The following is a 19,829-nucleotide window of genomic DNA, read 5'->3' on the forward strand; positions in this document are numbered from 1 at the left end:
TTAAGTACGGAACGCATTGTCGGCAGATGGAAAGAACAGACAGACAAATTATTCTGTCTGTCCCATTGTTTTCGGACCACTACACAGATCAATTATTTAGTCCTCCTGTGGGGACATAAAGAACATTAATGTGTGCCACATACGGCGACACATTAGGAGTTCTTCCACATTTTCAGGCTGATTTTAGTTTCAGGGATAAAGCAAAGAGCCCTAAAGGAAACCTGCTCCCCAGATCTGATGATGGGGGCTCTGTAAACCATCTTGTGAGAGTCCAAATCCCCTGATGTGCTGTTTAAACCCAAGAGGTTAAAGGTCACACTTATGCTTCTTTTGCCCCGGGCTAATCTCAGATTATGGTTATTATCACACTTACATCAGAAGTGAAAGGGGGTCTTACTGGTGCTTACTGGTACTGGTGAGGACCTTGATGGGGACCTTGCAGAAGCTGTCCCATTGGGTGCGAATTTCAGTGGGATTCAGGTCAGGATCTATGTTCTGGTCCAGAACACAGACCTTCACCTTCAGCCATTTGCTGGAATTCAGAGCATTCTGATGTTGCAGGAGCCAAGCTTCTATGTCACAATGGATGCCTTTGGGTTGAAATATTCCAGAATTCATGGTTCAGTGGATCTTTACATTCTCACCACCATTCTTCACTGTTGGGAGAAGGTTCCTTTGATGGTTTTCATGTTTTGGTAACAACACAGTTTTACTCCTCTGTCCACAGAAAGGACGTCTGCAATGATTCAGATCACTGTCCATTTGTAGATGATCTGCCTCACGCTGGAACAAGGACTTCAGAGGACCTTCTAGCTTCCTGTCACTATCCTCCTGCTGAGGCCCTCTGAGATCTCTCTTCTGCTCGGCATGACTGACTTGTATGGGTTCACCTAGAGAAGCCTCAGTGTGACCTGGCTTTAGTTGTGTTTCCTTCTCCATGTCCAGGGACTCTCATACAGCTTACATTTGTCCATTTCAGTGGTTCATTTAACCTCTAATCTGCTCCTCTAATGTTCACTTACTGTGTTTATAAGATGAGAAAAAATCAGTTTCATTCAGTCTTGACTACTACAGCCGATTCAAAAAGGTATATTTTTTCATATAAAAAATATAACCAATGTGTATAGACACAAAGTGAAAGATACATTATCAAATATGAAGCAACATATGGAACTGTAGGACTGAGCGGGCAATAGCCACAAGCAACAAAAGTCTGTTTATAGCATCAGCTGTAGCGAGTGGTGCCACCAGATGGTAGACTTTTGGTGTTTGTGACACATGGCTCTGAGTGAAGCCACGGCCAGAGAGCCCAGCCCAGGATAATTGGAATTTCATTAAGGTTTTGTTTGTGTGTGGGTATATATGTGTGTGTATGTGTGTGTGAGTGAGTGAGCTGAGATTAGATGAGAGTGGGTGTGCACATGAGTGTGTTTTTCTCTGGGTAATATGGAGGACAGGGGGAGGGCAGGGACTCCACCTGCTGCCACCTGTTCATTCGCTCCATCTTATAAAAGCTGGTTCTGTACTGTCAGCTAGACAACAAGCACCTTGGACTCTTCAGGCTGTCCCCTATCTGGACTAGTAGCTCGGACCTCTGCTACACCTCTGAGGAGCCCTGAAGCTAAAACTGAAAACATCATTTCTGTGACCTGTATCAGTCCTGAGGACTTAAAGATTAATTTAAATCTTCATCTCAGAACCAACATGAAGTCTCGTCGACAAAGCTGCACCGACTCTGGATCCGAGTCCTCGGAACCCGACTCTAGGACGCCAGAGAAATACGAAACGGCGACGAGACGTAGGATGGCTGCCAATGCCAGAGAGAGGAAGAGGATGCAGGGTTTGAACACGGCTTTTGATCGCCTGCGCAAAGTGGTCCCTCAGTGGGGCCAGGACAAAAAACTGTCCAAGTATGAAACTCTGCAGATGGCCCTCAGCTACATCATGGCCCTGAACCGGATTCTGACTGACACCAGAAGGCACAATGGTCCTCACAGGCAGTGGCTGGACCTGCAGTTTGACCATGTGCAGCCAGAAAACTACCCATGTCTCATGAGGTACGACAGCTCTGCTGGAGAGGACACATACGTCCCCCCTTTCTCTTATCAGTTCGATGGACATCAGGTCCACGCTTAAAGTGCCGCTGCGTGGTGGACAACCCGTCATGTTGTTGGAAGTTAATGACAATGTGAACATGTTTCCTTCAATCTAGAAGACAGTAAATACATTTGTATTGCATTTTTCTGTACATTTACCTTATTTCTGTGTGACAATCAGAAAGGCTACTATTTTACGTTTTTGTCCTGCAACATTGAGCATTTTTTTTGTTCAAAGTGTAGAAATGACAGGAGTGTAGTGTCGTGATGAGGACCACTAGGTCGCACTGCAAATACAAACAATGGTGTTCTGTTGTTTTGCTACGCCCCCGAAACTGTGTGCAATCTGAAGAAAACCGTGGTGTTCCTAGTTGTGTAGCTGAAGCCAACGCAGAAAGACGTTTAAGCACGTTTGTTGTGAAAATGTTTTATTTTTTCATATGCAGACTTCTATTTTTTTTAATCATAGATTTTGAGTCAAAATAAAAACAAGATATTTTCCATGAACACTTGTTTTTGCCTGTCATTGCACTCGATAAGCATTAACACGAATGCCACTATTTAAAAAACACAATGCATCCTTAGAATTTGCATAAGGATATTATTGCTCATCTATAGTGTCTTTGGCTGTATAATTTCCTTCTCTTATTAGAACAGGAGTCCCATAATCTCACTTTTTTCCCCCTTAGAGTGCCATAAAATTAAGTGTTGTCAAAGAGAGCCACTAATTTATAGCCCGGCTATTGTTCTGCACATGTCCAGCTCTCAGTAGTGCTGCTCTGCTCCTTGGGGTGTCAAACAGCCTTTTGTGCTGAGCTCCTGTGCACTGAGATAAGCCACTCTTACGTCAGTGGTGTAACATCAAAGACGAAACATTTAAAACTTTGCAAAACAGCCCAATCGGCCAGTAAACCACGACGCCAAAGATCTGCAAGCGCCTCTTTCTAAAGGCACACAGCTACAAATTTAAATGGCAATCAACAGCCACTCAAAAGTGATTGTTCTCGCACTGAAAGAGTTTGAATGGTGGCACAAGCCACAACATATTAAGGAAGCCTGTGTGCCAAATCCTGTCACGGATTCTGAGGAGGAGCCGAAATTAAACTCTATTGTGCGCTAATAGTTGCGTGTAATTGCACTGTTCGGGGCAGATGAAGCGTAAATGAGCATAGCTGGGCCGCCACTCCGAGACATCTATAGGGAGGCTTCGAGGGCTCTCTTCAACTGCAGGTTGAGTTTATGCAGTTGATTATTACTATTATTTGTATCTTATCTTCATGTCCAGCACAGAAAGAGACATAGGTGCATATATAAGAGATATGGAACACTAATATTGTGCAAAGTGTTTAATACCAGATTGGAGTGTTGCATATATGCTGATACAGATGGTCAAATCGATGCATCCGCCACCCTGCGTGTTTGCATACCTAATAAACGCTTTCTGACAGTTGGCATGTCTAAAGATGAATAGGCAGCAGAGTCAAAAGTGCGCAATGGTAATGAGGTGGAAACCATTTGTGACACAGCAATTAGGCTCTTAATTAATTCAGTCACCAAACAGTTGCTGACAGAAATAATGACCAACATGCAATTAAGTGATTTCCTCATCAGCGGCATGATATTGAACGAGCTGTTAATAGATGGTGACAACAGGCGCAGCGTGAAAGAGAGCCGAGCAACTCAAATGTGCTGCAACGCTTGCGTCATTTCCCCTCGTTCCACATTCCTTGATTTTGCTACATTTTTCTTTTTTTAAAATTCAACTGTGTTCTTTGTGTTTTTTGTGCATATTGATGTATTTGTCTAACCCTCATCAGTTGGTTAGATGTTAATTTGTACTTGTAGCTTGTTGGGCCACAAACAACAATCCCTTAGTGTAACCACGCACATCCATGCCATAGAATACATTTTGTTAGTTTCTTTGTCTCTGTTGATCCTGCAGAGGCTCTCATGAGAGAAGGACTAATGTGATTCTATGATATATAGATATATTAAATCCAAACCATCGGTTTAAACAGAGCTCTTATTGGTCAACAGTCTTGGCACGTGAAGCAGACCAGTAGAAAATGAAGTGGGGACATGCGGCTCCTCCCTCTGTAAACCTGATGTCAGCTGCTCTTTAAAAACCATCCCTGTAGCAGGTGTTTGCAAAATATCCAAGCGGCCCTCCGCTCTCCTCCGATCCACCCTGACGACATGAAGTGTCTGAACAACCGCGCCGACAGCCACCTGACCGGCCGGGTGGAATGCGAGATGGAAGGTGTGGGTAACGGAGCCTGGGTGAACTGTGGCTTCTGTGACACCCCTCCGCCCGTCCCCAGGGTTGTCAGCACTATCTACAACACCCAGCCCCACTTTCAGGGCTCAGGGGACGGCATGTACAAGCTGGACCCGCTCCCAACATTCCCGGAAGAACCAGCATCCGCCGAGCAGAGCCTGGTGAAGAAACGGAGAGGCTGCTGCTCATTCATCAAGGGTAGGAACACACCCACGGCCGTGCAGCTACTTACAACTACTGTTTTGTTAAAGTCTACATGAAGGACTTACATAGGAACTGTGTTTTCAGCATTCTTTCTAAATGTGAAATGGCTTCTTCTGTCATTGAGGTCAGCAGACCCGCCACATGAAGGGCCTTCTGTGGTAATTTGGCATCATTTGTAGAGTTTCTTTAATTGTTTCTTCAGGATTGTGGGGCACAACTCTGACAGAGGACACCTCCGGCAACAGAGAACTGTTTGTCCGGACCACCCTGAGGGAGTTAGTTGTCTATCTTGTCTTCCTGGTTGATATATGTCTCTGTAAGTATGAATCGTTGAGTCTTTTTTCCTTGTTCAGTCCACGTTTCATTTTTTTAAGTGCATTATTCAGAATTATTCAGTCATTTTTGCAGAAAGTGTGATTTAATAAACCTTGAGGGTAAACGAGACATCGTTTTATATCTGACCTCATTGACAGTCGTTATAAAACCTATTGATCTCAAGTAAAAGCATTAAAAAAGGCTTCTAATTGCTATGACAACAGGGAAGATAATTGTATATTTCCATTTAAGTTAATTTCTTGTTGTTGTGGGTTACTGTTTATGACATTATGACTGTTGATCTTGCCCTGAGAGCCATTGTCCTGCCGTCCATTTGAGCTAAAAGGACGTCAGTATCTCTTGCCTTTTAGCCATAGGACCATTTTGGCCTCGTCTATTGTTTCTTTGTCTGGCTTAGATTTACATTGTTTGACGAAGCCATTTGCGTCAGACAAGCTCGTTCCCTCTTCAAACAAATGGTGGCCTCTAATCTGGTCCTGTTTGCAGCCACATAAACATGAGCTATCAGAACGTGGCTATTGAAGCCTTACATGTCCGAGCCGTTATCTTGGACTGCTGAATGGAGCAGCACCAGATATAAATCAGCGATTGGGCGTTAACACGGGCAATTCATTGTCTTCCAGTGACATATGGCATGACCAGCTCAAGCACCTACTACTACACTAAAGCCATGACCGACCTGTTTGTGAATGCGGCTGGTGAAAGTGGGGTTAAGTTTCAATCCATCAGCAGCATGACTGATTTCTGGACTGTAAGTTTTCCTTGTGCATGTACATCCCCAATGTTCACCATGCTAACACCAAGGGAGCCCTGCCAGTGTCTAACTGTCCACTGTTAAACTTGAAACAGTATGCTCAGGGCCCATTGCTGGATGGCCTCTACTGGACTAAATGGTACAATAACCAGTCCATGAACACCGGGGACCAGTCCTTCATCTACTATGAGAACATGTTGCTGGGGGTCCCCAGAATGAGGCAGATCAAGATCCTCAACAACTCCTGCAATGTCCACAGCGACTTCAGAGACGAGATTGCCGGGTGTTTCGATGTGTACAATGAGAAGAAAGAGGACTACTTTAACTTTGGCCTCATCAATGGCACCGCGTAAGATGCTGCTTGTTGTGTACATGCCCTTTATTTTCCACCCAAAGCATCAGTCTCTGATCAGCCCTAGTTGAGACAGAAACTCTGTCTTTCTCTGCAGCTGGAGCTACCACACAGAGAAACAGATCAAAGGTTCCTCTCACTGGGGCTTGTTGACGACATACAGTGGTGCGGGATACTATCAAGACCTGAGGCGAACCAAAGAGGAGAGCGCCGCCATCCTGAACGACCTGCTGGACAACCTGTGGCTGGACAGAGGGACCAGAGTGACCTTCATCGACTTCTCCACCTACAACGCCAACATCAACATGTTCTGCATCATCAGGTAAACCCCTTCAGACCTCTCTGACCAGGCTCTCCATAACTGAGGGTTTATCTGCTTTATTCCTCCCTTCCCCCAGGCTGGTGGTTGAATTCCCAGCAACCGGAGGAGCGATCCCTTCCTACCAGATAAGAACAGTCAAGTTGATCCGATACATCTCAGTCTGGGATTATTTCATCCTTGGCTGTGAGATGCTCTTCTGTTTATTCATCCTCTATTATGTTGTGGAGGAGATCCTTGAGCTACGTATACACAAGTTCTCCTACTTCAAAAGTATCTGGAATATACTGGATATTGTTGTCATACTGGTAAGACAGAGATATCCCTCACACACAGGCCCTCCAGCAGTCCAGCCTAACATTTCAAACCCTATAACAATAACTATAACTATAATAATAATAAAAATAATAACTTCTTTTGCAGCTCGCCATTGTTGCCATTATATTTAATATTTTCCGGACTGTCAAAGTGGACAACTTGCTCACGAAACTGCTGGAACAACCGGACGTCTACGCCGATTTTGAATTTCTGGCCTTTTGGCAAACCCAGTACAACAACATGAACGCAGTGAACCTGTTCTTTGCTTGGATAAAGGTAGAACACGGATCTCTGACATTCAGCTAAATGTCCGTGCTGTCTGTGACGGCGTGTTCTCTCCGTCAGGTCTTCAAGTACATTAGCATCAACAAGACCATGACTCAGCTGTCCTCCACGCTGGGCCGATGTGCTAAAGATATCCTGGGCTTCGCCATCATGTTCTTCATCGTCTTCTTCGCCTACGCTCAGCTCGGATATTTGCTGTTTGGGACAGAAGTCGAATCTTTCAGTACTTTTGCCAAATGCATGTACGGAGATCCGAACAGCTGTTCAGCCGGGAAGGCTTTAAAACCGCTGTTTAACCGACTCTTATCTCTGCAGCTTCACGCAGTTCAGGATTATCCTCGGAGACTTTGATTATGACGCCATCGACCGCGCCAACAGAGTTCTCGGCCCGATCTATTTTGTCACCTACGTGTTCTTTGTGTTCTTTGTTCTGCTGGTTGGTCATACTGCTGTACAATATGTTTGATTTTTCTTTTCTTTTTTGAAATAAATGGGCATTTATTTTAATCTTTCATGTGTCTTTTCCCCCAGAACATGTTTCTGGCCATCATAAATGATACCTACACTGAGGTGAAGGAGGAACTCTCATCCCAGAAAGATGAGCTGCAGATTACAGACATCATCAAGCAGGTAAGATCCCACGCACGTGAGAAATCACCGAGAGACGCTGGCACTCATTTGGCCTTGTCCACAGAGCTACATGAAGACGATTATAAAGCTTAAACTAAAAAAGGAAAAAATATCAGACGTCCAGAAAGTGCTGAGGTCTGAATCCGGAGACATCGAATTCAAGGACTTCCGACAAACGCTCAAAGAGTAAGGCGAGGGAATTCTGATAGCATGCAGAAGAGCTCCGGCTGAGTCTGGCGTTTAACCCCCACCGCTCTGATGACTTTACAGGATGGGACATGCCGAGCGGGAAATCTCAGAAGCCTTCTCCAGGTTCGATCGCGATGGGAACCAAATCCTAGATGAAGAGGAGCAAAAGAGGATGAAAAGCGAGCTGGAGGAAAAGAGAGTGTGTGCACATCTGCAGGAGAGAACCTGTGTGCATGAGTTCAAGCTGATGTTTGGTGTTCTGTGTGCAGGACGCTTTAAGTGCTGAGATCAACAATCTGGGAGTTAATTACGGGAAAGATTCATCCGTCGGTGCCACCGAGCAGAGGAACACCTGGAGCCAGACGTTTGTGGACCGGGAGCAGTTTCTTAGGTGGGAAAAGTTTAAGGGGGAATGTCAGAGGAAATGTGACCTGGAAAAGGTGTTTTTTTTCTGGCATTTGGTGGGAAGATTTGTGACAATATTATGATCCACAAGATATTCCAACTCCAGGATGGAGACTTTATTGATGCAATGAAGGGAAATAAACTTTGTTGTGTTGCTATTTCCATCACTATTTCCAGGCAAGAGAAAGTAATTTATACTATGAGTGAGATAAATAACAAGTCTGGATTTATTTTCCCACCAATAAAAGACTATCCAGGCAGGTTTTCCACCTTGAACACGCTCTGGAAGGTGTCGCATCCAGACTTGAGCTGATTACGGAGAAACTGGGATTACATGAGAACCTTCCAGGGAACGCTGTGCTGTCGAAGACCTCCAGCGTGAGTGCTGACATCTAAACACGCACCAAATCTCTCAGACATCAAACACGTCAGCGTTTCGCAGTAGACGAACGGCTGGTTGCAACATTGTGAATGTGAAATGTTTCTACCCAGAGATTCCAGAGTGGGGCGGATGGCAGCAGCACCGCCCAGGTGGACGGAACCAGGAAGGCTGAGGTCATGAAATCAGGAGTTTTCACCTACCCCTCACATGACCGTAACATGTGACGGGTAGGTGATAAACGAGCTTGCTGTCCCACCCGCAGTTAGCCCAAGAAGCGGACTCCTTAGCCCAGCGTTGACAGTTAGGAGGGAAAACTCAGCTGTATTAATGGCATATTTATTCAACCCCTTTGCTTCTGCTGCTCTGTGTGACAGAACCCTGTAAATACTGTAAAAAAAAAAAGAGCTTTTGACGGCACTCGAGCTGGGATTCTAAGATGATCTGTTCAGCTCAGATCGTGACAGCTACATATTTGTAATTGTGCAATAGTGTGTTTGCACAGTAGTATCATTTGTGCTGGTTAATCTCATGTCTGGGCCACCAAATGTTGGAGTGAAGGATTCACTTTCATCTGTTTAAGGGTCCGCAGAGGTTCTTTCGTCCTTTGCTTTTCACTGAGTAATTCTATGGAATGTGACAGGTCTTCGATTTGCCTCTGTAGATGCATAGTAAATAAAAATGAAACACGTGCCTCACTAAAAAGCATTCGGACCTTCACCAAGCAGCTCATTTCTCCACAAACTGCAAATTCCACCCAAGCAGCCTCACAGGAGGAGCAGCTGTCCCAGCATCCTCCCTCCCTTCAGTGGAGTTACTCAAGAATAGCTGTCAGTATACAGTAACTGTATACAGGCGGTAGCTTCCATACCATAGTAGGCTGGTTATGATCAAATCTTCTGTGCTTGTTGTCGATCTCCGGGAATCTGAACATCATCAAAATTTAACGAGCTCTTCCTCGCACCATTGTTGACCTTTCCTGGAAACTTCATTCAAATCCATACGGAACTCTTGGAGTTCTTTGGCCAACAGCTGCAAAGGTGTCTAAATTCCTCCTGTTTTTAACAGATTAATAGAACAACCCACTGATGTTTGGTCAGCTTTGGGAAAAACCAACAGTGAACCTGATCTCCACCTCAACAGAGCAAGTTTTTATTTATTTAAGAGATCAGAGAAATAAAAGGCGGCTGCAGTGGGCAACTGGCACGTAGCCATCCGTTAACTGGCTTTAAATCCATTTCATGCTTCTACATTAATTATCGTAATGTCAATGCAAATCTGCTAAGTTGGTGTATAGAAGCACACAAAATGGCACTGTGAAAATACCGTCTCTATTAGATCCGAACGTTCCAACTCGTTAAATGTGTAATTGGAAGTGTTGCATTGACAGTGGTTCTAAATCACAATGTGTCTGTTCAATAAAAAAGGTTCTGGAAAATAAGATGTTTCAAATGTGTTTTTTTTCAATTATTTAAAGAAACTTTCCACAGAAATGATCCTTTATTATTAAACACTTCAGCTCTTCATCTTAAATGTACTCTTGGAAAATTACATGTTTTTCAGCAATAACTATATTACATTATTGTGTAAATCAACCTGAAGCGTCACCTGTGTGGAGGGTATTCATGGAAATTAAAAAAAAAGGAAAAAATAAAACGAAATTCCACAAAAGGTAAAGAATCTGGAGTAATACCATAGCCTAAAAGTAACCCATAGTTTCAAATTGCTGTGACGTGTATTAAGGCTCAATCATAAATTATATTGCCGAGTTTGAACGCTGTAATTTCACTTTGTAACATTCTACCTACATTATGTACAGGAGACCTGTGGCCTGTATTTACACTGTCAGCAACCGCCACCCTGGCTCCAATACACGCCGCCAGCTCAAATAAAAACATTAAGATTGGCTTGTGGATTAAGAAAATGAGTCCGGAAAGACTAATTTCGTACAGAATGGCACGTATGCAACTGAATCTGAACAACATGCAAAGAGAAGCTGCTGAATTGGTTTTATGGGAGAGTCGGCGAGCTAAATTCAGTTCTTAGCCAAAGCACAGACATTCCAAAAGAAGAATATATCCAAGATTTTAACTTTTTTTTCCCAGGAATCCGGCCCCAGAATCAGTGAGCAGTTAGTTATCTTAGAAAGTCTGAGGTCCAAGCTGGTTTGATATTATTTTCTTTATACAAGGTATCAGCTGAGTTTGAGTCTCCTCTTAAACAATATATTATAAAGCAGTCCGATCCAGAATATTATAAATTCAAAACTCAAGTCCAAAAGAACGCAGCTGATCACTCACACGAGACAAAACAAACCTAAAACCCAAGAGACGCCGCTTCTCTTCTCACTTATTCTCCTTTAAAGCCACAGTTGTTTTTACAAATACTTTTGCCGCTCATACACTGGAAAAGTTACCCCCGCCCCGCCCCCACTCTGGAGCCTATTCACAAAGCAGTCATTTATATATGAAAATAAGTTTTTTAAATAGACTGATTATGAGCTGAAGCTGCAAAAGGTGCAGGTTCAGCTCTGTGCAGTGTGCTGCACAATCAGATGAACAATCTATTCTGCCAGGTCTGTACAACACTAGATCCTAATTCCAAAAGTGATCTACGTGACCCAAAAAATTTCTACGCATTAAGACTAGGTGACATTTTACTGTCTGCTGTATAAAATGGCAGAAAAAAGTCCCGTGGAAGTAAAAAACATCCCCAACTAGCAATAAAAACTGGTAAACCGAGGGCATCTATTGCTATTTCTACTTGTGCTTTCATCTTCACTGTAATTATTTGGTACTCATATTTGGATAGACTACGACTACTAAAAAACATTCATACGGGGCAGACGTTGATCGATATTCTGGGCTGTGGGTCAGTACGTGCGGTGTGCGGGGGACGAGGGAAAGCACCACGGTTCTCTCAGCTAAAGAGAATGCTACACATCTTCATTCACACACTCTAATGTGGGTAACAATGTGGGGAAAAAAAGGTTATTTTGGCTTTACATGAGCCCAAGAGCACTTTCATTTCACACGACTGTGAATAAGCATCGTTGTATAAGGTATTACAAAGTTCTGGGCCAAAGAACGACCTACAACTGTGAAGATAAACCTGTTGTTGAAAAGCGACAATCCGTTACAAAGGCTTTGTGAATAGGGCCTCTGCCTTTTTGTACCAAAGCAGTTGACCAAAATTTAAAAAGAAAAATGCCCTTGGTTTCACACTCGGCTCACTGCGTTTGATAACCCGCCATGTTGTAGTTGCCCAGGTTGGACATGACTGGGCCCTGGGGAGCTGCGGCCTGGGCGGACTGTGACCCAAACCCGCCCATCCAGCCCGATGACTGAGACTGCCTGAGGACACACACATCAAGAGCGGTCGAACGTGAGCAAAGAGAGGCTGAAGGCCTTTTGCAGCTCGAAAAGTGAGCACAAAAAAGACTCACTCCATTCCGAATCCTTGCTGGTTCCAGGTCTGCCCGTACATGTTGTAGGAGGGAACCTGCCATCCATTGGTCATATACTGCCCATACTGCTGCTGCTGCTGCTGCTGCTGCTGCTGAGGATTTCCATAGGGTTGATTCCACTGTCCCCAATAATTGTACTCAACCTGAATGATGCACAGACAACAAACTCAATTAATGCACAACCCTGTTAAAAACATGCACATGAATGGTCGTTTGTCAGATTGAGAATTTACATCGATTCACGATAAATGAAGGGCTAAAATGCTGATGATGAGCAGATTTCCGAATGCAGATTTTTCCTCTCTTTTTTTGGAAATGTAGACAACATACTGGTTGTTTGATCCGAACAGGTCTCCTGTTCATTGTGTAACTCAGGATGTGGTTTTTAACCCAGTTGTAAAACAGTTGCAGTGTTGTTGCTCATAATCTGAGCAAAATAAAAGCTCCCACTGCCTCCAGCAGCACTCTCTCTTTGGTTCCTTTATCTCTGACGCTTACCTGCTGTGAATTCTTTTGCATGTCAGGAGATTCTTTGCCCCAGAAACACTTCACAAGATTCCCCTCAATGACTGTGCCATTTACTGAAACAATAGCATGAGCAGCACTGTCATGAGAAGAAAACCTAATGGAGGAGGGAAAAAAGAAAAAATTGAATCAATAAGATTGCAAAATATGTTAATACTTAAGAGTAATATTATGTATTTATATATTTGAAGCAAAATAAAACAAAGGATAATAATAGGAGCAAGACAAAATAAGTGATGTCGCACAAATGGATAAACAATGGGGTTTTAGTGACACCTACAGGCCAAAAGCTGCAATGAGCACTAATTACCTGACGAAGGAGTAGCCTTTGTCCGGGAAAACCCGGATTTCCATTATTTGACCAAATGGTGAGAAGGTCTGTTGCATTAGGTGTTCTGAAAGAGAAGGAAAGAGATTAGAGAGTTCTAAAATGTTATGATGAAGGTATTATCGTTATTACAAAGCTACTTTATTAAAAATCCCATTTACCAGTCAGTCCTGACTGGATCCCTCCACAGTACACAGTACAGTTGTGAGGACTTGACTGAGTCACTATGTCATCAAACTTGAGATGTTTCGAGCCATCTGAAAAACAAGAAAGCGACCAGCTAAGACAAAAACTCAAAAGAAATCTGACTATTTACCGGGGCCTTCGTCCCAAAATCATCTCCAAATACATTTTGAACTGTCCTAAAGTGAATTTATGTCATCTCATCCATTGTAGGTCTCAATAATTTAGTTAAGCTTTGTCCTCTGAAATTATTACTATAAAAACTCTAATTGGGTGATTAGGGGGAAAAAAAAGTGTTTTTGTACGCGACCACGGGCTTCTTTCTTTCTCTGCTGCGGTCTGACCGAGCACTAATGCTCATGAGTCCAGCAACATTGGGTCGAGGCTTGCAATAATTGTTTAAAACGGATCATCAGCGGCTTTGGGAGATTTTGTACATTCCCATGAACTTGCAGGTAACAGAAATAGAGCCCTGCTCTTTAGCCGTGTCCCAGCAAAAAAAAAAAAAATTGTTGCTTGTTTCCATTTCTGTCAGGCGCTAAAACTTACTGTCCTGGAAACTTTTGGGAGCTGGAGGTTTACGTGTTGCCCAGTTAGTCCTGATCTGGCGTCCTTGAAGCCACTGGCCGGCCATTTTACTGATGGCATTCTCAGCATCCTGCACAAATATCATTTTAGGGGTAGAATCAGTATATTGTTACACCAAGTGTGATTTTAGCCTCATACTGAAAATATGCACGGCCGCAATCCATCTCTAAAGATAAAAAACTGTGGTGCATGTAGAGCTGGACATAAGTGCAATAATAGCCTTCATTGTGTAGCCCATCTTGTCTTTGTAGCTCTGGTCCGCTGCTCTACTTGCTCAACTTAAAAAAAGCATCGAGTGATTTTCAACTGCAGGTACAACAGTTGGCTCGTGTCACTAGAATTACGAGTGAGATATTAAAGAGAAAGAGAGGAACTAGAAACAAGCGGAAGTCTGAGCTCTCCCACTGGAGCCTTACCAGTTTGTTGTAGAAGGACACAAATCCATACCCCTTTGATTTGCCTGTTGCCATGTCCTTCAGAACACGGGCGTCCCTGGAGGCAAACGTAAAAACCAGTTCAGCACATGCACCAATTTAAAGCAAAATATGAAGCACGCAAAACACACTCAAGTGTGAGTCCTGTCCTACATAATTAGCTATCACGAATTGGCACCAAGCGTCGTCTCATAATAAAACTTCAAAGATTGAAAGAAAACAGGTCTAAACACATGCATCCTACTGAATTATTACTAAATTATTTCAGATGATTTAATGGATCATCGAGACTGGAGCACCGCGTCTCGGTCATTCTGCTCAAGCTACTGATTTAAATTGACAAAGGAACAAATTATATGAATTACCATGCATTCTTAAAGTCTGCTCAGGGTGCTCTTCCTACAAGTAGAAATATATAGAACATATCAAAAGAGGAAAAAGGAATTAAAAAGGCATACATGGCCTGTTAACAGATTCTTTATTTTTCCTGGTCAATGCTTTACCACCAATATGGAGTATGGGAAGCTGCAAATTTTGAGAAATTGACATTTTCAGAAATTTTTTGGAAGAGAATCACTGCACTAAAGACAACACTATGCAAAACAAATGACATAATCTAAACAGACATGTACAGATGTACAGTAGGCATTGTGATGTGCTATGCCAAGTTAAATCGTGTTAACACACAGCTGCTACACATACACAAATGGAAAGAATGGAATAGAGAAAAAAAAACTACATCTGAGTCTCCAGAGTGCACAGTTCCTTGCTGTTAGCCTTCAAGCTCCTTTCCAATCCTATGAGAATTTCTGTAAAATAACCAAAGGGCTATTACTTCACTGAGACCAGGGACTAAAAGCTAGTCAGGTTCATACACACATTTAGCTGGCAGGTACATCCCACGCCCTTAATAGTGTATTTGAAATCAAAGCAAGAGTAACCGTTAGGTCTTGACAAATCTGGCAGAATGTCGACTGCACAAGCTACATATTTATCTTCTCAAATGAGGTGTAAGATAGGAATTATCCCATCCCTTGTCACTACAGGTGACTGCACCACAGCCATCAGTGACAGTGATCAAGTCAAGCACAGAGCTGGCCTACAAAAGGTTGACTCTGCAGGGACAAGACGTTATGACCATAAGATGGTCCATTACAGATTTGGAAGGGTATCTTTGCATTAAAAAGGTTATATTAGAGGTTTTCTCATATGCCCTCTCCTCTGGACCTAGATGGGATGGATCACTTCCAATTGGCTATGCACTCACTCGTCAGTGTTGTCTTTGCAAATACACAATTTTGAAAAATGAAACAAATCTGTATAAAATGACTAAAGGTATAACTGAGAGTGCTGCGATGGGGAAAAGACTCCCTGCTGGAACATATTTGATCGTTACGTGCAAAAGAGTGTTTAGAGGCATATGGATAGTTTGGTGGAGACTCCAGTAGATCTGCTGGGAAGAAAATATGAATGTGTTTCAACTTCAGGACAATACTCCACGCTTTAGTTGACCAGTAAGTGCTTGATTCCAAAATATATGCCGACCAGTCTCCTGTACAGTGATCCCTCGTTTATCGCGGGAGTTGCGTTCCAAAAATAACATGCGAAAAGTGAAATCCGTGAAGTAGTCAGCTTTATTTTTTTAAATTATTTTACAATGCAATACTGAACTATAGAATGAAACCAAAAATCAAAACCTGTTTTAAAGCCCAAAATTTGTTTAAAACAATAATTTTAATATAGTAATACAAGGTTGGAAACATTGTCACTCGCGTACCCAGCTGTGCCTCTTCGTCCTGACTCCGCTCCGCTGGAGCGTCTGTTTCTACTGAAGGCGCAGGAGTCTTTCTCCGAGAGAAGAACATTGTTATGGGTAGTTGTTGGCGCTCTCTTTTTCTGAGCAAGAAGATTTTTATAAACGGATATGCCACCTTCGATTATATTTGAGAACTGCAATGAACGACTCGCAAAAAAAATCTGTGAAGCAGCGAAGCCGTGAAAGATGAAACGCGATATAGCGAGGGATCACTGTATATACTAGGCATTAAGCCAATGGTGAGCTGACAGTAACCACTCACAATCAGTGTTTAATCTAAGACATATAGCTGCAGGTAATCTCTGCACAATGCACACCATGTGTAACTGCAGGCGGTAGGAAAAAAAGAAAGAAATATGTCTTTAACCAGCAGGCATCCTTCATCGCTCAAGGGACAACAACGTTTAGAATAGTTTTCACAAGTATGAAGAGTTATGCAAGTAGCTGTAAAGTTACAGCAAATAAATTGGAAAATCAATACCGAGAATTGCAACGCCGTTATCTTTTCCACACTTCTATTAGACATAGGTTAATATAGCAGTTAGGCCCAATGTCGGGTGTCCTTAGAAAGCACAGACAGGTCTAACGTACATCATAGTACAGCCCCCAGGCTGTTATGGCATCTAAAATTTGAAATATATGATACAGATCCTGGCTTTAAAATGAGCACCTATTTAATTCACCTTAGCAAAACCCTTAGAACATGGGGTGTCATAACAAAGTCCCCAGAGGGCAGCAATCCAGGCAGAAAAGAGCGGCAAGTGGGGACCCGGTGTAACTACCTGTCAGAAAACATGCTTGGCCCTCCAGGCCTGGGTTTTGACACCGTGGCCGCCCCACAAAAGATACTCTAAGACTGGATGAACCTCGTCAACTGTAAAGACGGCTTAACAAAATAAATCAAGGACGTGTGTCCTTGTTTTAAAATCAGCCAGGTCAGCTGGTAGATTCCAACCAGGGAACACCCAGCTTGTGCTGAACTGAGGCCCTACCTCACCACAGCAGCAGCAGCGAAACTTTAATACACGATTCAAGAGCGAAAACTGGAAATCCTACCAGCACCAAGTGCCCCGGGGATCACAGCTTATCGCATTTCAGCTTGTTCAAACACATTTAAATCATCTGGTGTGTGTAAGTGAGCCGTCTTCTTGTCATTCCTTGTTCTATAAACCCAACAAGAAACACGATCTAATACTGTCGTCCTTTAAGCAAGTTCTGACAGATATCGGTCAGGTTTTTGTGTCCCAATCCACAGACAAAACTGGTGTATGCTGCACAAAAACTACTAGACATGAAAATAAATCCCCTTTACAAGAGAAAACTTACGAGATATGACCAAAGGGTGCAAAAGCAGCCCTGATGTCCTCGGTGGTGATATCAGGACTCAGATCGCCCACAAACACATGGAAGTGATCTAGAGCAAAAGAGAAGACCAAAAAACTTACCACAAAAAAATGTGGACTGGACAAATTAAAAAACAAATAAAATCAACATCTCAATACTGACTGGATGTGTCTTTTTTCTGGCAGCTTGGCGAGGTTGCCCAATTTACTTTGACCTCCTGACAGGACGGAACAACATAGAGGGTTTGAAACTATGACCCAGGTTCAGATGAATCCTAGAAAGAATTACTCCATACCAGATTGTATGGGCTGAATGGTCTTACCTTTCCTAATATCTTCCTCTTGTTCATGGTTGCACGAGCCGAAGCAGCGTCTTTGTGATCAACGAACTCCACAAAGCAATAAGGATCGCTGCTCGTATGCTGCAAACAACACAGCCAAACATAAAAGTTGTTCAGCTGTAGCCATTCCAGTAATCTGTCTCTATTATTTACCTATTGTAATGTGCAAATTTAGTGGGAAGTTAACAAAAAATGAAGTCATCTGTTTGAGCGAAGCTAGTCTGTATCCCTGTGCGTGTCTCTGTTTGTCTATCTCATTAGAATTTGAAGTATTCTGTTAAGAACAATAGAGTAACAAATCACAGGTGAGAAAGTAAAAAGATTATATACATTTCTAAAAATGAGTATATTTCCTCTTGTATTCTTGGATATTTCTAGGATATTTCACTTTTTGCTTAGGATGCATGGGAAGACATAACTGTGTCACAAATATGTCAAATTTATAGTTTGGCTTCTTACATCTGTGATCATTTTGCAACTTTTACACGGTCCAATCTGGCTGAAGAGCTGCAGGATCAAAATTTCAGTCACATCCCGGGAGAGGTTGCCCACATACCTGGTGGAGACAAAGAAGACAAGTTTCACAAAAGTTAGTCCCTTTGTTTGCGTCAACCGACGAGCAAAGGTGAACGTGCAAAGGAAGCAAGCTGGTGTTTTGTAGCAATGGTTTGCGCGTACACAGGATGACTTAACAGATGTACTTATATCAGCTAGCATGCCTGATCTGGCCCAGCTCTGGCATCAAAGCGTTAAACCGTGGTTTATTTTAACCTACTTTTTACTAAAAAATGTCCTTGGCGACTATAAATATCAATGTTACCAGCACAACATTAGGGTAAAGCTAAAGTTAAACACGTTATAAACAACATTTAGCCATTAGCCACCGGTTGCCGACGTTAGCTTCCATAGCGACAGGGCCTGCACAATGCTAACAATAACAGGTTAAAAATAACTTACAAGGTTTTGGAAAGACTTTCCTCGTCCATGTTCATCATTGTCAGTCCCCTGGGCAGGAAATTACTACTTAGTTAGCTTCGTTGATGAATGACTCTGAAGCACGCGGTTAATCCTACACCACCGAGGGAAGTGGTAGTTCACTAGCTAAGAGTTATAACACACGTCACACGATGGTCAAAGAACATACGACGACGATGACGAAAAGCAGTTTGAACTTTAACCTTAGAAATTATTTGCCGGTTTTATTTTTGCTGTATATTTTATTAAAATGCCCAAATAAATAAAAATGTTAATCGCGAAAGTTAGTTTTATTTAAGTAATTTGAGTTGTTTTGAAGTGGAGCGCTTGGGTGCGTTGATTTTACTCATAGGCGTTGCGCGTTTTTCATGTTGAAAGATTTAGCCAAAGATCCCCGCGTAGAAATGTTTTGGTTTGTTTTTAACACGGAGATTATGTGACAGTAGGTGTTCTTTATGGATGTCAGCACAATAATAATAAAAATATATTAAACAGATTTTAATCAAATTAACAGGAAATTTTAATAATTAGCCAAGATGATTTGACGACGTAACGGATTCCGGAGGGGCTTGACTATCTATCTATCTATCTATCTATCTATCTATCTATCTATCTATCTATCTATCTATCTATCTATCTATCTGTCTGTCTGTCTGTCTGTCTGTCTGTCTGTCTGTCTATCTGTCTATCTGTCTGTCTGATCAAGTGCTGTACATTAAAAAAAATATCATTAACGTTGACACAACTTAATGTGATCAATGTATTTTATCCTAATGCCCTTGAAGAAAAAAGTCACTAAAATTATAACATCCATCAGATGTAGTTGGCAATTGTGTCCCTTTTATCAAAACACATGTATTCTAAATAATTGTACATATGTTGTTATCAACTGGGAACGTTTATTTCCTTCAGAACTAAATTGTTGCCGATTGTTGCTCAATGTTCAGTGTTTAAGCAGCAAAGAAATCGAATAATGATTTTATTCATTTTTTATGTCAGGTATGACTCTGGGATATTAGGGAAATAATTATTCCCACATGATATCACACCACCAGCGTTGCATAACAACCAAAACAAGAGCAACGCCAGACGGTTCACAAGTGGCCGTTCAGCAACAATTTAGGAGACTTTAGTAAGAATGTCGGGATTTCCTTGGGATTGTCCTCAGGACGGGGGCGCAGCGGGGGGTCGGGGGGGGTCAACCTCACTCTTTCCAAGTTAACAAGCTCTGACGACCGGCGATCAAAGCGGGGACTTTGTCCACAGCTGCAGCAAAGATTAAACC

At 42.5% G+C, this 19,829-nt stretch overlaps 3 protein-coding genes across 3 annotated transcripts; 2 read left to right on the forward strand and 1 right to left on the reverse strand.

Annotated features, from left to right (window-relative positions):
- The first annotated feature begins 1,704 nt into the window (after window positions 1-1,704).
- atoh7 (atonal bHLH transcription factor 7) lies at window positions 1,705-2,136 on the forward strand. Its single transcript, XM_057047657.1, has one exon. The coding sequence runs from the start codon at window positions 1,705-1,707 to the stop codon at window positions 2,134-2,136; it is 432 nt and encodes a 143-aa protein (XP_056903637.1).
- A 2,113-nt stretch (window positions 2,137-4,249) lies between these two features.
- On the forward strand, window positions 4,250-8,970 carry pkd2l1 (polycystic kidney disease 2-like 1). Its single transcript, XM_057047648.1, has 15 exons — window positions 4,250-4,572; window positions 4,781-4,894; window positions 5,538-5,665; window positions 5,764-6,017; window positions 6,118-6,342; window positions 6,419-6,647; window positions 6,763-6,933; window positions 7,003-7,184; window positions 7,258-7,378; window positions 7,474-7,572; window positions 7,637-7,758; window positions 7,843-7,960; window positions 8,031-8,152; window positions 8,415-8,544; window positions 8,659-8,970. The coding sequence occupies exons 1-15, from the start codon at window positions 4,293-4,295 to the stop codon at window positions 8,770-8,772; spliced, it is 2,409 nt and encodes an 802-aa protein (XP_056903628.1). The 5' UTR covers window positions 4,250-4,292; the 3' UTR covers window positions 8,773-8,970.
- Window positions 8,971-10,026: 1,056 nt separating this feature from the next.
- tial1 (TIA1 cytotoxic granule-associated RNA binding protein-like 1) lies at window positions 10,027-19,161 on the reverse strand. The gene is made up of 12 exons (XM_057047655.1): window positions 18,527-19,161; window positions 18,029-18,125; window positions 17,552-17,650; window positions 17,392-17,446; window positions 17,212-17,299; window positions 14,052-14,127; window positions 13,597-13,705; window positions 13,026-13,121; window positions 12,847-12,931; window positions 12,510-12,633; window positions 11,991-12,154; window positions 10,027-11,898 (listed from the first exon to the last, which is right to left on the reverse strand). Exons 1-12 carry the CDS (start codon window positions 18,562-18,564, stop codon window positions 11,775-11,777), a joined length of 1,155 nt encoding a protein of 384 aa, XP_056903635.1. The 5' UTR covers window positions 18,565-19,161; the 3' UTR covers window positions 10,027-11,774.
- Between the last annotated feature and the right edge of the window lie 668 nt (window positions 19,162-19,829).

Source organism: Takifugu flavidus, chromosome 11, assembly GCF_003711565.1.
Source record: "Takifugu flavidus isolate HTHZ2018 chromosome 11, ASM371156v2, whole genome shotgun sequence".
Taxonomy (NCBI): Eukaryota; Metazoa; Chordata; class Actinopteri; order Tetraodontiformes; family Tetraodontidae; genus Takifugu; species Takifugu flavidus.